Source organism: Rhinoderma darwinii, chromosome 9, assembly GCF_050947455.1.
Source record: "Rhinoderma darwinii isolate aRhiDar2 chromosome 9, aRhiDar2.hap1, whole genome shotgun sequence".
Classification (NCBI taxonomy): Eukaryota; Metazoa; Chordata; class Amphibia; order Anura; family Rhinodermatidae; genus Rhinoderma; species Rhinoderma darwinii.
The window spans coordinates 74,070,309-74,088,191 of record NC_134695.1 but is presented as its reverse complement, the minus strand read 5'-3'; the positions used below and the strand labels follow the sequence as shown (position 1 = coordinate 74,088,191).

Sequence of the window (17,883 nt, the reverse complement as noted above, 5' to 3'; positions counted from 1 at the left end):
TATTATGAGGTTCTGCAGCAGCTGATGTTTGTATTATGAGGTTCTGCAGTAGCTGATATTTGTATTATGAGGTTCTGCAGCAGTTGAAGTGTGTATTATGAGGTTCGGCAGCAGCTGATGTTTGTATTATGAGGTTCTGCAGCAGTTGAGGTGTGTATTATGAGGTTCTGCAGTAGCTGATGTTTGTATTATGAGGTTCTGCAGCAGTTAAGGTGTGTATTATGAGGTTCTGCAGCAGTTGAGGTGTGTATTATGAGGTTCGGCAGCAGCTAATGTTTGTATTATGAGGTTCTTCAGTAGCTGATATTTGTATTATGAGGTTCTGCAGCAGTTGAGGTGTGTATTATGAGGTTCTGCAGTAGCTGATGTTTGTATTATGAGGTTCTGCAGTAGGTGGTTTGTATTATGAGGTTCTGCAGCAGCTGCGGTGTGTATTATGAGGTTCTGTAGTAGCTGATGTTTGTATTATGAGGTTCTGCAGCAGCTGAGGTGTGTATTATGAGGTTCTGCAGCAGCTGATGTTTGTATTATGAGGTTCTGCAGTAGCTGATATTTGTATTATGAGATTCTGCAGCAGTTGAGGTGTGTATTATGAGGTTCTGCAGTAGCTGATGTTTGTATTATGAGGTTCTGCAGTAGGTGGTTTGTATTATGAGGTTCTGCAGCAGCTGCGGTGTGTATTATGAGGTTCTGTAGTAGCTGATGTTTGTATTATGAGGTTCTGCAGCAGCTGAGGTGTGTATTATGAGGTTCTGCAGCAGCTGATGTTTGTATTATGAGGTTCGGCAGCAGCTGATGTTTGTATTATGAGGTTCTGCAGCAGTTGAGGTGTGTATTATGAGGTTCTGCAGTAGCTGATGTTTGTATTATGAGGTTCTGCAGCAGCTGCGGTGTGTATTATGAGGTTCTGCAGCAGCTGCGGTGTGTAGGCAGCAGTGAGGCCCCGGGCCCCAGATTTTATAATCCAAGTACTGCAGTTTCAGGCGGATTAACTGTCGGTGTCCTGATATGGGGAAGTAGGAGCCGCTGTGATTGGCCTCAGTGAGGAGCAGGTCACATGATGGGAGGAGAAGAACCTGACAAGTCGCATGAAGCCTCCGGCTGCACAAGATTCTGGGCAAAGTAGAAGCAGGAACTTTGTGTCTTTGTTTTTCTTCTCCTCAGGAGACACAATGGCCTTAAAGGAAGATTTACTGAAGCCGATCTGGCACGCCTTCACCGCCCTGGACGTGGACAAGTCTGGAAAAGTCTCCAAGTCTCAGTTAAAGGTAATGAGGGCTGCGAGGGGTTAATGTGCTGCTGATTATTATACTACAACACCCAGCATTTCCAGGTGTTGTGGAACTACAACTCCCATCGTCCTTTCAAAATTAATATTACTAATAATAGACATTATGGGGCTGCCGTCTCCCCTGTACTGACACCTAATATAATATAATGGTCCACCAGCAGAAAGACGAAGTAATGGACATTTGGGTGTACTGCCACTTTAAGAATGATTTCTTATGGAGCGGGGACAAGTGATGGGGGTACCACTGATGATATCTGTCCCACATGCTGGAGAAGTCACTTCCATCTTGCTATAACCTCAACTTGTTAATCCATGAAATTTAAAACCACTTGGGGCTTCCAAAACCAGCGTATGACCCCCCCGTACGTAACATGATATTGGGGGGCTCTCAGTTTTGCAGTACGTCGGGCTGGGGGGGGTCCTGTCCTGTCCTGCTTGGATTCTGTGCATTTCACAGCCCTGACCAGCACTTTTCTATGAGAGTTTTGTGGGACTACAAGGGCCAGCATGCTGGGTGAATGTTGGGACTTGTAGTTCTGGAGCCTGCATCGGTGTCTCGGTAAATATAGTAGAAGTCGGTAGGTCGGGGCCGGGGATAAATCCACAAGAGGATTTTATTTCCTTCTGTAATCCCTGATCTCCAGGATGTAAAAGCTGAAAAAGAAATGATGTTAAATCTCTGGGCTCAGCTCCGGCTGCGACAATCTTACTGTGTGCTGAAGGTGGCGCCTCCTCCACCTGCGCCTATCAGGGAATGCTGGGAGTTGTAGTGTTCCAAAAGCTTGTAGAGCCATATATAGAAGGTGGCGGGATCTCTGCAGGGCAAGAACTTTCCCCAAGTCTCCTGGCCGAGTTATCGTTCTGGTCCCTGGGGAGACTCCGTCCACGTCTCCGCATCTGTCATGTGACTGTACGTGCGTGTGTCTTATATCGTCTCTGTATGGGACCACAGTCCGAGCGGTGGTCACGTGACGGATACCCTATAACTGTGCACCCCACTGTGACGACCACCAGTGCGCAGAAACATTGCAGGGGGTTAGGGCAGTTTTCTGGTTTCGTGGTGTACGCCATATTTATGGAGTCAATGACACTCGCCGCTTGTCGATAAAAGTTGTCCTGTTGCCGAAACCCATCTCCATAATCCTATTAGGTAATAGAGGGGGGTCTTCTGTTCAGGACCCTCATCTCTTGGTCAGGGTGGAGAGCGGTTACATAGAGCGTCTCTCGCTGGAGGACCCGTCCTGTCCTGTATTACACAGACAACACATTGATATGAATGGACACTGTGTAATACTTCACTTCTCCTGTGGTGGCGCTGCAGGGAAACTGAACACACTGCCAGGTTTCCCCACAGATCAAAACTGATCGCTGGGGGTCCCAGCAGGGGGCAATTTGTGATCAGCTTATTGTCAAGGGACAAGCAGGGATTGTCCAAAGAGGAGACCCCCTTTAAGTGGCACTCGGTGAGACTGATCTATAATGCTTTCCGTTCAGTTGCCTGCCCCATATTTCCCATCACACTTGCACTGCAGTAGAGGACATGGTACGAGTGACCCTGCAGATTCGGAGAGGTGTCCCCTGGGGTTTTGCACCGGACGTAGTAAAATCTCCGTAATTGCGTCATAGGTTGAGTATCACGGCGCAGGGACTTGTGACTTCCAGTATTTATGATGTTACGAGACGACAAGGAATCTTACGTGTGATCTCTACACCTGCAGAGGAAGTTGTGAAACGCTCGTCCCATTTAAAGGAAACATGAACCGCACTTGTCTTTATTCTATTTTAGATCATTTCCTCTTTAAAAAAAAACAAAAAAAACCTGTACAAATAAGTCCCAGAATCCTCTTCTTCTCCCAGGTCGTTAAGAATTTTATTTTAAATTATCGGTCTCTGGAAAAGCTGGGTGATCACCAATATGGCGGCCATGATCGCTCCTCAGGGGTCAGTATGGCACAGGGCGGGTGTTCTTATTAGACTGGGAAAGCTGGACGCCAACCTCTGTGAGGGCTGTGATCTTCGCTCTGGTAAGCAGAGAAGTTCTGCTGCGTGACGGTGATCAGCGGTGTGGGATCAAGTAGATGCAATCAGGAAATAACATGAACGTTCTGTACATGAGCGTCACCATGGGGCAAAACCGCTCCGAACCTCGTCCCATTCACCTCGTCTATGACCGACTATAGGAAATATTCCCTCGTGGTGTCGGTATCAGCCCCTCACCCGCACATTAAACAGGCTTTGTTCCCCCTGTGATTACTGTTACAGTATGGTTTCTACATTGTAGCAGTTTGGGGGCTTTTACCTCCACGACAACTATGTTCCCATGTCAGAAAATGGGTGTCAGACTCCACCCGCTAAGGTTATTTTGCCTATTTCAGTTGTCAGCTCCTCGCAGTCATGTCACTATTAGGCTCCAACCAATGGGCGGGGGAGGGGTGAGAAGTTTTTACGGATTGGTTATTGCAGTGTAAGCCCCCTCCGAGGTGGGTCTAGAAAATCTCCCTCCCCCTCACTTCCTGTTGGGATAAAGGAAGTGACAACCTCGCTGGGCGCAACACAAAAGGACCCAGAACAGTTGCCATTTTTATACTCCCCAACGCCATTCTCCAGAGCTGGAAAATAATCCCCCCTCCCTCCGGTCACCCACAGGTCTAAATGGCTCGTAGCGTGAGCACCGGACCTGGCGAGGGCAGCGGAATATCATGGAGGACAAAGCAGCGCTGGATGCGTTTTCTTACCACCTCCCGCGACTTCCCGGGAATATAATGGCGCCTTTTCTGCTATTGATACATAATATCCTCCCTGATATTTGTGACAATGAAACGGTCAGCAGAGACCATGCATTATATATAGTCATCCGTCATTACAATGTCCCGGGCGCCTGTGACAAACAGAAACCTCCGGAAACAAATGGGGAGTTCAAGGGGCATAAAATTTTGCAATCTCACGGGTTGCCTGTGCAGCGTCTCAGAGAAAAATGCTGAAAACTACAAATCCCACGAGACCATTTACTACTATTGTTTACTGTCCTTTCAGGCCCGCCACTTCAGATGGTCTAGACAAAGGTCGAGGGGCTGGGGGGACATAGACCCTTCTCTAGACCCCTCTCATCGTATCCTTCCTGGCTTATTTTTAGGTTTACTGTCCCTTTAATAATCATAGATTGACAGATGTCTCCATTGCATGTCGTCTCATACTTGCTATAATGCACTGGTGTCTGTATACCAATGTACAGCCGGGCTATTATTATTAATATTGTATAGGCACTGTATGGTTGTGTTACTTGGTCACTATATAGTGCTATTAGTTGATCACTGTATAACATGTGAAAATACTGCATGGCATTATGTGGTCACTATATGGCAGTAATACTTATACACTGTATGGTGTTATTATTTGGATGTTTAATAGCACTGTATGGCTGTATAACACGGTCACTATTACTTGTGCACTGTATAACGCTGTTTTGTAGGTACTATATGGCATTATGTAGTCACTGTATGGCAGTAATACTGATACACTATATGGTGTTATTATTTGTGCACCGTATAGCACTGTTGTGTAAGCACTGTATGGCTGTATAACATGGTCACTATTATTTGTGCACTGTATAGCACTGTTGTATAAGCACTGTATGGCTGTATAACATGGTCACTATTATTTGTGCACTGTATAGCACTGTTGTATAAACACTGTATGGCTGTATAACATGGTCACTATTATTTGTGCACTGTATAGCACTGTTGTATAAGCACTGTATGGCTGTATAACATGGTCACTATTATTTGTGTACTGTATAGCACTGTTGTGTAAGCACTGTATGGCTGTATAACATGGTCACTATTATTTGTGCACTGTATAGCACTGTTGTGTAAGCACTGTATGGCTGTATAACATGGTCACTATTATTTGTGCACTGTATAGCACTGTTGTGTAAGCACTGTATGGCTGTATAACATGGTCACTATTATTTGTGCACTGTATAGCACTGTTGTGTAAGCACTGTATGGCTGTATAACATGGTCACTATTATTTGTCCACTGTATAGCACTGTTGTGTAAGCACTGTATGGCTGTATAACATGGTCACTATGATTTGTGCACTGTATGGCTGTAAAACATGGTCACTATTATTTGTGCACTGTATAGCACTGTTGTGTAAGCACTGTATGGCTGTATAACATGGTAACTATGATTTGTGCACTGTATAGCACTGTTGTATAAGCACTGTATGGCTGTATAACATGGTCACTATTATTTGTGTACTGTATAGCACTGTTGTATAAGCACTGTATGGCTGTATAACATGGTCACTATTATTTGTGCACTGTATTACACTGTTGTGTAAGCACTGTATGGCTGTATAACATGGTCACTATTATTTGTGTACTGTATAGCACTGTTGTGTAAGCACTGTATGGCTGTATAACATGGTAACTATGATTTGTGCACTGTATAGCACTGTTGTGTAAGCACTGTATGGCTGTATAACATGGTCACTATTATTTGTGTACTGTATAGCACTGTTGTGTAAGCACTGTATGGCTGTATAACATGGTAACTATGATTTGTGCACTGTATAGCACTGTTGTGTAAGCACTGTATGGCTGTATAACATGGTCACTATTATTTGTGCACTGTATAGCACTGTTGTATAAACACTGTATGGCTGTATAACATGGTCACTATTATTTGTGCACTGTATTACACTGTTGTATAAGCACTGTATGGCTGTATAACATGGTCACTATTATTTGTGTACTGTATAGCACTGTTGTGTAAGCACTGTATGGCTGTATAACATGGTAACTATGATTTGTGCACTGTATAGCACTGTTGTGTAAGCACTGTATGGCTGTATAACATGGTCACTATTATTTGTGCACTGTATAGCACTGTTGTATAAGCACTGTATGGCTGTATAACATGGTCACTATGATTTGTGCACTGTATGGCTGTATAACATGGTCACTATTATTTGTGTACTGTATGGCTGTATAACATGGTCACTATTATTTGTGTACTGTATAGCACTGTTGTGTAAGCACTGTATGGCTGTATAACATGGTCACTATTATTTGTGTACTGTATAGCACTGTTGTGTAAGCACTGTATGGCTGTATAACATGGTCACTATTATTTGTGCACTGTATAGCACTGTTGTGTAAGCACTGTATGGCTGTATAACATGGTCACTATTATTTGTGCACTGTATAGCACTGTTGTGTAAGCACTGTATGGCTGTATAACATGGTCACTATTATTTGTGCACTGTATAGCACTGTTGTGTAAGCACTGTATGGCTGTATAACATGCTCATTATTATTTGTGCACTGTATAGCACTGTATGGTTATATTACGTACTCCCTGTATGACAGTGTTATATGGGCTCCATAGAGTACTATTGTATTGGCACTGTATGGCAGTAATACTTATACATGTATAGCGCTATTATATGGATCCTGCATATAACTGTATAATTGCATTACATGGGCCCTGTATGGTGCTAATATTTCCTTCTTCCAAATATGGGATGGGTACATGTATTTTCTTGGGTCCTACACGGTCCTTGATTCATTGGAGTATAATAAATACCAATTCACACAGAAAAGCATCACTTTTCTAATGCTCTGGTGGGATAATTTGTATTTGTAGTTCTCGCGTGCTGCTGGGGTTATACGAGGTGTTCTTAACTAAACAAGACCTGGCCCGTCTCCAACACCTACACAGCACCCGGCCGTCACTGTAACTGTCAACCAAAATTCTTTACTATAAACAGGCAGAGATCTTTATTCATCAAACTTATGTAAAGTTAGAATATATTACCTGAGGAATAGAAAAAAAGAACAAAACACAGATCTAAGTGTAAAAACAAAAATCCCCCACACGTGGCAATTCCATTTATGAAATGCAGCCGACAAACCGGAGGAACGAGATGTTTCCTGACAAATCAGTAAATGTAAGATGTGTGGAATGTGCAGCAAAATATAATAATCATCTCGTCAGACAAATCATATAATTATGTCATCACCGGCAACTGGAGGCCAATATATGCACAAGTTACTATTAATCCTGCTCATTCTTACCCATACAGGGCAGTATTATAGTAGTTATATTCTTGTATATAGAGGGCAGTATTATAGTAGTTATATTCTTGTATATAGGGGCAGTATTATAGTAGTTATATTCTTGTATATAGGGGGCAGTATTATAGTAGTTATATTCTTGTATATAGGGAGCAGTATTATAGTAGTTATATTCTTGTATATAGGGGGCAGTATTATAGTAGTTATATTCTTGTACATAGGGGCAGTATTATAGTAGTTATATTCTTGTATATAGGGAGCAGTATTATAGTAGTTATATTCTTGTATATAGGAGCAGTATTATAGTAGTTATATTCTTGTATATAGGGGCAGTATTATAGTAGTTATATTCTTGTATATAGGGGGCAGTATTATAGTAGTTATATTCTTGTATATAGGAGCAGTATTATAGCAGTTATATTCTTGTATATAGGGGGCAGTATTATAGTAGTTATATTCTTGTATATAGGGGGCAGTATTATAGTAGTTATATTCTTGTATATAGGGGCAGTATTATAGTAGTTATATTCTTGTATATAGGAGCAGTATTATAGTAGTTATATTCTTGTATATAGGGAGCAGTATTATAGTAGTTATATTCTTGTATATAGGGGGCAGTATTATAGTAGTTATATTCTTGTATATAGGGGGCAGTATTATAGTAGTTATATTCTTGTATATAGGAGCAGTATTATAGTAGTTATATTCTTGTATATAGGGGCAGTATTATAGTAGCTATATCCTTGTATATAGGGGGCAGTATTATATAGCTATATTCTTGTATATAGGGGCAGTATTATAGTAGTTATATTCTTGTATATAGGGGCAGTATTATAGTAGTTATATTCTTGTATATAGGGAGCAGTATTATAGTAGTTATATTCTTGTATATAGGGGCAGTATTATAGTAGTTATATTCTTGTATATAGGGGGCAGTATTATAGTAGTTATATTCTTGTATATAGGGGACAGTATTATAGTAGTTATATTCTTGTATATAGGGGACAGTATTATAGTAGTTATATTCATGTATATAGGGGGCAGTATTATAGTAGTTATATTCTTGTATATAGGGGGCAGTATTATAGTAGTTATATTCTTGTATATAGGGGCAGTATTATAGTAGTTATATTCTTGTATATAGGGGCAGTATTATAGTAGTTATATTCTTGTATATAGGGGGCAGTATTATAGTAGTTATATTCTTGTATATAGGGATCAGTATTATAGTAGTTATATTCTTGTATATAGGAGCAGTATTATAGTAGTTATATTCCTGTATATAGGAGCAGTATTATAGTAGTTATATTCTTGTATATAGGGGACAGTATTATAGTAGTTATATTCTTGTATATAGGGGGCAGTATTATAGTAGTTATATTCTTGTATATAGGGGGCAGTATTATATAGCTATATTCTTGTATATAGGGGCAGTATTATAGTAGTTCTATTCTTGTATATAGGGGCAGTATTATAGTAGTTATATTCTTGTATATAGGAGGCAGTAGTATAGTAGTTATATTCTTGTATATAGGAGGCAGTATTATAGTAGTTATATTCTTGTATATAGGGGCAGTATTACAGTAGTTATATTCTTGTATATAGGGGTTGTATTATAGTAGTTATATTCTTGTATATATGAGCAGTATTATAGTAGTTATATTCTTGTATATAGGGGGCAGTATTATAGTAGTTATATTCTTGTATATAGGGAGCAGTATTATAGTAGTTATATTCTTGTATATAGGGGCAGTATTATAGTAGTTATATTCTTGTATATAGGGGCAGTATTATAGTAGTTATATTCTTGTATATAGGGGGCAGTATTATAGTAGTTATATTCTTGTATATAGGGGACAGTATTATAGTAGTTATATCCTTGTATATAGGGGGCTGTATTATAGTAGTTATATTCTTGTATATAGGGGGCAGTATTATAGTAGTTATATTCTTGTATATAGGGATCAGTATTATAGTAGTTATATTCTTGTATATAGGAGCAGTATTATAGTAGTTATATTCTTGTATATAGGGGGCAGTATTATAGTAGTTATATTCTTGTATATAGGGGCAGTATTATAGTAGTTATATTCTTGTATATAGGAGCAGTATTATAGTAGTTATATTCTTCTATATAGGGGCAGTATTATAGTAGTTATATTCTGCTATATAGGGGCAGTATTATAGTAGTTATATTCTTGTATATAGGGGGCAGTATTATAGTAGTTATATTCTTGTATATAGGGGGCAGTATTATAGTAGTTATATTCTTGTATATAGGAGCAGTATTATAGTAGTTATATTCTTGTATATAGGGGCAGTATTATAGTAGCTATATCCTTGTATATAGGGGGCAGTATTATATAGCTATATTCTTGTATATAGGGGCAGTATTATAGTAGTTATATTCTTGTATATAGGGGCAGTATTATAGTAGTTATATTCTTGTATATAGGGGCAGTATTATAGTAGTTATATTCTTGTATATAGGAGCAGTAGTATAGTAGTTATATTCTCGTATATAGGGAGCAGTATTATAGTAGTTATATTCTTGTATATAGGAGCAGTATTATAGTAGTTATATTCTTGTATATAGGAGCAGTATTATAGTAGTTATATTCTTGTATATAGGAGCAGTATTATAGTAGTTATATTCCTGTATATAGGAGCAGTATTATAGTAGTTATATTCTTGTATATAGGGGACAGTATTATAGTAGTTATATTCTTGTATATAGGGGGCAGTATTATAGTAGTTATATTCTTGTATATAGGGGGCAGTATTATATAGCTATATTCTTGTATATAGGGGCAGTATTATAGTAGTTCTATTCTTGTATATAGGGGCAGTATTATAGTAGTTATATTCTTGTATATAGGAGGCAGTATTATAGTAGTTATATTCTTGTATATAGGAGGCAGTATTATAGTAGTTATATTCTTGTATATAGGGGCAGTATTACAGTAGTTATATTCTTGTATATAGGGGTTGTATTATAGTAGTTATATTCTTGTATATAGGGGGCAGTATTATAGTAGTTATATTCTTGTATATAGGGGCAGTATTATAGTAGTTATATTCTTGTATATAGGGGGCAGTATTATAGTAGTTATATTCTTGTATATAGGGGACAGTATTATAGTAGTTATATTCTTGTATATAGGGGGCAGTATTATATAGCTATATTCTTGTATATAGGGGCAGTATTATAGTAGTTCTATTCTTGTATATATGAGCAGTATTATAGTAGTTATATTCTTGTATATAGGGGGCAGTATTATAGTAGTTATATTCTTGTATATAGGGAGCAGTATTATAGTAGTTATATTCTTGTATATAGGGGCAGTATTATAGTAGTTATATTCTTGTATATAGGGGCAGTATTATAGTAGTTATATTCTTGTATATAGGGGGCAGTATTATAGTAGTTATATTCTTGTATATAGGGGACAGTATTATAGTAGTTATATCCTTGTATATAGGGGGCAGTATTATAGTAGTTATATTCTTGTATATAGGGGGCAGTATTATAGTAGTTATATTCTTGTATATAGGGATCAGTATTATAGTAGTTATATTCTTGTATATAGGAGCAGTATTATAGTAGTTATATTCTTGTATATAGGAGCAGTATTATAGTAGTTATATTCTTGTATATAGGGGGCAGTATTATAGTAGTTATATTCTTGTATATAGGGGCAGTATTATAGTAGTTATATAATTGTATATAGGGGCAGTATTATAGTAGTCATATTCTTGTACATCGGGGCAGTATTATAGTAGTTATATTCTTCTATATAGGGGCAGTATTATAGTAGTTATATTCTTCTATATAGGGGCAGTATTATAGTAGTTATATTCTTCTATATAGGGGCAGTATTATAGTAGTTATATTCTTCTATATAGGGGCAGTATTATAGTACTTATATTCTTCTATATAGGGGCAGTATTATAGTAGTTATATTCTTGTATATAGGGGCAGTATTATAGTAGTTATATTCTTGTATATAGGGGCAGTATTATAGTAGTTATATTCTTGTATATAGGAGGCAGTATTATAGTAGTTATATTCTTGTATATAGGGGGCAGTATTATAGTAGTTATATTCTTGTATATAGGGGGCAGTATTATAGTAGTTATATTCTTGTATATAGGGGGCAGTATTATAGTAGTTATATTCTTGTATATAGGAGCAGTATTATAGTAGTTATATTCTTGTATATAGGAGCAGTATTATAGTAGTTATATTCTTGTATATAGGGGCTGTATTATAGTAGTTATATTCTTGTATATAGGAGGCAGTATTATAGTAGTTATATTCTTGTATATAGAGGGCAGTATTATAGTAGTTATATTCTTGTATATAGGGGCAGTATTATAGTAGTTATATTCCTGTATATAGGAGCAGTATTATAGTAGTTATATTCTTGTATATAGGGGACAGTATTATAGTAGTTATATTCTTGTATATAGGGGGCAGTATTATAGTAGTTATATTCTTGTATATAGGGGGCAGTATTATATAGCTATATTCTTGTATATAGGGGCAGTATTATAGTAGTTCTATTCTTGTATATAGGGGCAGTATTATAGTAGTTATATTCTTGTATATAGGAGGCAGTAGTATAGTAGTTATATTCTTGTATATAGGAGGCAGTATTATAGTAGTTATATTCTTGTATATAGGGGCAGTATTACAGTAGTTATATTCTTGTATATAGGGGTTGTATTATAGTAGTTATATTCTTGTATATATGAGCAGTATTATAGTAGTTATATTCTTGTATATAGGGGGCAGTATTATAGTAGTTATATTCTTGTATATAGGGAGCAGTATTATAGTAGTTATATTCTTGTATATAGGGGCAGTATTATAGTAGTTATATTCTTGTATATAGGGGCAGTATTATAGTAGTTATATTCTTGTATATAGGGGGCAGTATTATAGTAGTTATATTCTTGTATATAGGGGACAGTATTATAGTAGTTATATCCTTGTATATAGGGGGCAGTATTATAGTAGTTATATTCTTGTATATAGGGGGCAGTATTATAGTAGTTATATTCTTGTATATAGGGATCAGTATTATAGTAGTTATATTCTTGTATATAGGAGCAGTATTATAGTAGTTATATTCTTGTATATAGGGGGCAGTATTATAGTAGTTATATTCTTGTATATAGGGGCAGTATTATAGTAGTTATATTCTTGTATATAGGAGCAGTATTATAGTAGTTATATTCTTCTATATAGGGGCAGTATTATAGTAGTTATATTCTGCTATATAGGGGCAGTATTATAGTAGTTATATTCTTGTATATAGGGGGCAGTATTATAGTAGTTATATTCTTGTATATAGGGGGCAGTATTATAGTAGTTATATTCTTGTATATAGGAGCAGTATTATAGTAGTTATATTCTTGTATATAGGGGCAGTATTATAGTAGCTATATCCTTGTATATAGGGGGCAGTATTATATAGCTATATTCTTGTATATAGGGGCAGTATTATAGTAGTTATATTCTTGTATATAGGGGCAGTATTATAGTAGTTATATTCTTGTATATAGGGAGCAGTATTATAGTAGTTATATTCTTGTATATAGGGGCAGTATTATAGTAGTTATATTCTTGTATATAGGGGCAGTATTATAGTAGTTATATTCTTGTATATAGGGGGCAGTATTATAGTAGTTATATTCTTGTATATAGGGGACAGTATTATAGTAGTTATATTCTTGTATATAGGGGGCAGTATTATAGTAGTTATATTCATGTATATAGGGGGCAGTATTATAGTAGTTATATTCTTGTATATAGGGGGCAGTATTATAGTAGTTATATTCTTGTATATAGGGGCAGTATTATAGTAGTTATATTCTTGTATATAGGGGCAGTATTATAGTAGTTATATTCTTGTATATAGGGGCAGTATTATAGTAGTTATATTCTTGTATATAGGAGCAGTAGTATAGTAGTTATATTCTCGTATATAGGGAGCAGTATTATAGTAGTTATATTCTTGTATATAGGAGCAGTATTATAGTAGTTATATTCTTGTATATAGGGGGCAGTATTATAGTAGTTATATTCTTGTATATAGGGATCAGTATTATAGTAGTTATATTCTTGTATATAGGAGCAGTATTATAGTAGTTATATTCCTGTATATAGGAGCAGTATTATAGTAGTTATATTCTTGTATATAGGGGACAGTATTATAGTAGTTATATTCTTGTATATAGGGGGCAGTATTATAGTAGTTATATTCTTGTATATAGGGGGCAGTATTATATAGCTATATTCTTGTATATAGGGGCAGTATTATAGTAGTTCTATTCTTGTATATAGGGGCAGTATTATAGTAGTTATATTCTTGTATATAGGAGGCAGTATTATAGTAGTTATATTCTTGTATATAGGAGGCAGTATTATAGTAGTTATATTCTTGTATATAGGGGCAGTATTACAGTAGTTATATTCTTGTATATAGGGGTTGTATTATAGTAGTTATATTCTTGTATATATGAGCAGTATTATAGTAGTTATATTCTTGTATATAGGGGGCAGTATTATAGTAGTTATATTCTTGTATATAGGGAGCAGTATTATAGTAGTTATATTCTTGTATATAGGGGCAGTATTATAGTAGTTATATTCTTGTATATAGGGGCAGTATTATAGTAGTTATATTCTTGTATATAGGGGGCAGTATTATAGTAGTTATATTCTTGTATATAGGGGACAGTATTATAGTAGTTATATCCTTGTATATAGGGGGCAGTATTATAGTAGTTATATTCTTGTATATAGGGGGCAGTATTATAGTAGTTATATTCTTGTATATAGGGATCAGTATTATAGTAGTTATATTCTTGTATATAGGAGCAGTATTATAGTAGTTATATTCTTGTATATAGGAGCAGTATTATAGTAGTTATATTCTTGTATATAGGGGGCAGTATTATAGTAGTTATATTCTTGTATATAGGGGCAGTATTATAGTAGTTATATAATTGTATATAGGGGCAGTATTATAGTAGTCATATTCTTGTACATCGGGGCAGTATTATAGTAGTTATATTCTTCTATATAGGGGCAGTATTATAGTAGTTATATTCTTCTATATAGGGGCAGTATTATAGTAGTTATATTCTTCTATATAGGGGCAGTATTATAGTAGTTATATTCTTCTATATAGGGGCAGTATTATAGTACTTATATTCTTCTATATAGGGGCAGTATTATAGTAGTTATATTCTTGTATATAGGGGCAGTATTATAGTAGTTATATTCTTGTATATAGGGGCAGTATTATAGTAGTTATATTCTTGTATATAGGGAGCAGTATTATAGTAGTTATATTCTTGTATATAGGAGGCAGTATTATAGTAGTTATATTCTTGTATATAGGGGGCAGTATTATAGTAGTTATATTCTTGTATATAGGGGGCAGTATTATAGTAGTTATATTCTTGTATATAGGGGGCAGTATTATAGTAGTTATATTCTTGTATATAGGAGCAGTATTATAGTAGTTATATTCTTGTATATAGGAGCAGTATTATAGTAGTTATATTCTTGTATATAGGGGCTGTATTATAGTAGTTATATTCTTGTATATAGGAGGCAGTATTATAGTAGTTATATTCTTGTATATAGAGGGCAGTATTATAGTAGTTATATTCTTGTATATAGGGGCAGTATTATAGTAGTTATATTCTTGTATATAGGGGCAGTATTATAGTAGTTATATTCTTGTATATAGGAGCAGTATTATAGTAGTTATATTCTTGTATATAGGTGCAGTATTATATTAGTTATATTCTTGTATATAGGGGCTGTATTATAGTAGTTATATTCTTGTATATAGGGGGCAGTATTATAGTAGTTATTAACAATAGTTACATGGTGGGGGACTAAGATGTGTGTTGATTCTATGGGAGGTCTTAGATTTAGAATTACATAGTAAAATGAGCAGGGTCCCATCAGCACCGAGTATTTCAGCTTTACATAATGGACCGCATTCATTTTGTATCAGGCTCTGGAGTTTCCCATACTGTTTCTCCCTCCAAGGGAAGGGCAAGTGCTTATTGTTAATAAATGCATTTGCTTTGTTTGAGTTGCTGGCGCACGTCCAGCCATTCTTGCAGTAAATATTAATTGCACAGTATAGAAACGCTAATGCAACTCTGCCTAGTAGTCTCTGCTGGCAATAGTCACTCAGCACCTTGTTTATAGGGCCTCAGTATATACAGTAGTACTTCTCCACTAGTCCTGTCTACATTATTTTTTATATTGTTGTGAATATTTAGTAGGAAATGACTATTGATGATATTACAAGGCCATAAGGTGAAGTTCTAGGAGGAAATGGCCCCATGGCTGCATTTCAATTAATAAGTTATGTCTTTAAAATTACTTATCCTGTACTGATCCTGAGTTACATCCAGTATTATACTCCAGAGCTGCACTCACTATTCTGCTGGAGGAGTCACTGTGTACATATATTACATTACTTATCCTGTACTGATCCTGAGTTACATCCTGTATTATACTCCAGAGCTGTACTCACTATTCTGCTGGAGGAGTCACTGTGTACATATATTACATTACTTATCCTGTACTGATCCTGAGTTACATCCTGTATTATACTCCAGAGCTGCACTCACTATTCTGCTGGTGGAGTCACTGTGTACATACATTACATTACTTATCCTGTACTGATCCGGAGTTACATCCTGTATTATACTCCAGAGCTGCACTCACTATTCTGCTGGTGGAGTCTCTGTGTACATACATTGCATTACTTATCCTGTACTGATCCTGAGTTACATCCTGTATTATACTCCAGAGCTGCACTCACTATTCTGCTGGTGGAGTCACTGTGTACATACATTACATTACTTATCCTGTACTGATTCTGAGTTACATCCTGTATTATACTCCAGAGCTGCACTCACTATTCTGCTGGTGGAGTCACTGTGTACATACATTACATTACTTATCCTGTACTGATTCTGAGTTACATCCTGTATTATACTCCAGAGCTGCACTCACTATTCTGCTGGTAGAGTCACTGACTGCGTATACACAGTGACTCCATCAGTAGAGTAGTGAGTGCAGCTCTGGTGTACAAATGAAATGTAGTTTATTTTCTGTAGAGCATTGGGTGAACAACAAGCTGGATTTTGCAGTGATATTCTGGATAATGTGTCATGTGGAGTAATGTAGAAGACAGCAGCACTTCTATAGGGTGGAGTTCCTGCCTGGTCACTGCTGGTTTGGCCTATTCCTGAACACTGGAGTTGGTTGAGATGAATACCTGACACTAGGACTGCCCTGCTTTATAGGAAGCCGATATGGATGGAGCCGCGTGTAAGGTTATCTCGCCTTCCTTGGTGGATATTTTTACTTTTGTCGTCACTCTATTATTCTTTGTTCTTCGGCTGAGACAGACAAGGTGGGACCCGTTTCCTCCTCCGAGAATAAATGGGTGACGTCACCCGGCCCTATGAGCCACATTTACTGTAAGGAAAGATTAACATCTCCAGGTTTTCAGTCGCAGTAAATCCATCCTGGAGAAGTTGTGAGGCGACGTCCCACCGTGTAAGGATGAGGGACAACGCGTTTCTGGCTGGACTGATCCCTTCATCATTTGATTCTATTGAGAGTTGGACCCTAAATTTGATGGAAGACGCAGGAGAAAGATTGTTTCCATAGACAAGGAAAATTGTGAATCTGGATTTAGGAAACGCATAGGAAATAAAACCGGAACATGGAGTAAAGACAGACACACTATTGTTTAGATCAGAGGCGCAGCTAGCGGGGGCAGTGGTCCTGGAGCCCCTTACCTGTGGGGCCCACTCAGTGGTGTTATTGTTCTCTGTTGTCAGGCTGGGAGAGGATGACTGTAGGACAAGTGAATACAATCTATTGTTCTCTGTTATCAGACATGTCAGGGTGGGGAGAGGATGATTGTAGGACAGGTGAATACAATCTATTGTTCTCTGTTATCAGACATGTCAGGCTGGGAGAGGATGACTGTAGGACAGGTAAATACAATCTATTGTTCTCTGTTATCAGACATGTCAGGCTGGGGAGAGGATGATTGTAGGACAGGTGAATACAATCTATTGTTCTCTGTTATCAGACATGTCAGGCTGGGAGAGGATGACTGTAGGACAGGTGAATATAATCTATTGTTCTCTGTTGTCCTACAGTCATCCTCTCCCAACCTGACATGTCTGATAAGTGAATACAATCTATTGTTCTCTGTTATCAGACATGTCAGGCTGGGGGAGGTGACTGTAGGACAGGTGAATACAATCTATTCTCTATTATCAGACATGTCAGGCTGGGGAGGATGACTGTAGGACAGGTGATTACAATCTATTGTTCTCTATTATCAGACATGTCAGGCTGAGGGAGGTGACTGTAGGACAGGTGAATACAATCTATTGTTCTCTATTATCAGACATGTCAGGGTGGGGGGAGGATGACTGTAGGACA

General features: G+C 37.0%; 1 protein-coding gene across 1 annotated transcript in view; it reads left to right on the top strand.

Annotated features, from left to right (window-relative positions):
* The first annotated feature begins 1,042 nt into the window (after positions 1-1,042).
* SWAP70 (switching B cell complex subunit SWAP70) overlaps positions 1,043-17,883 on the top strand; it is a 53,355-nt gene continuing 36,514 nt past the window's right edge. Inside the window, exon 1 of the mRNA XM_075838164.1 lies at positions 1,043-1,268. Coding sequence (XP_075694279.1) covers positions 1,089-1,268 — 180 coding nt within the window. The 5' untranslated portion in view covers positions 1,043-1,088. The remainder of the gene's footprint in view (positions 1,269-17,883) is intronic.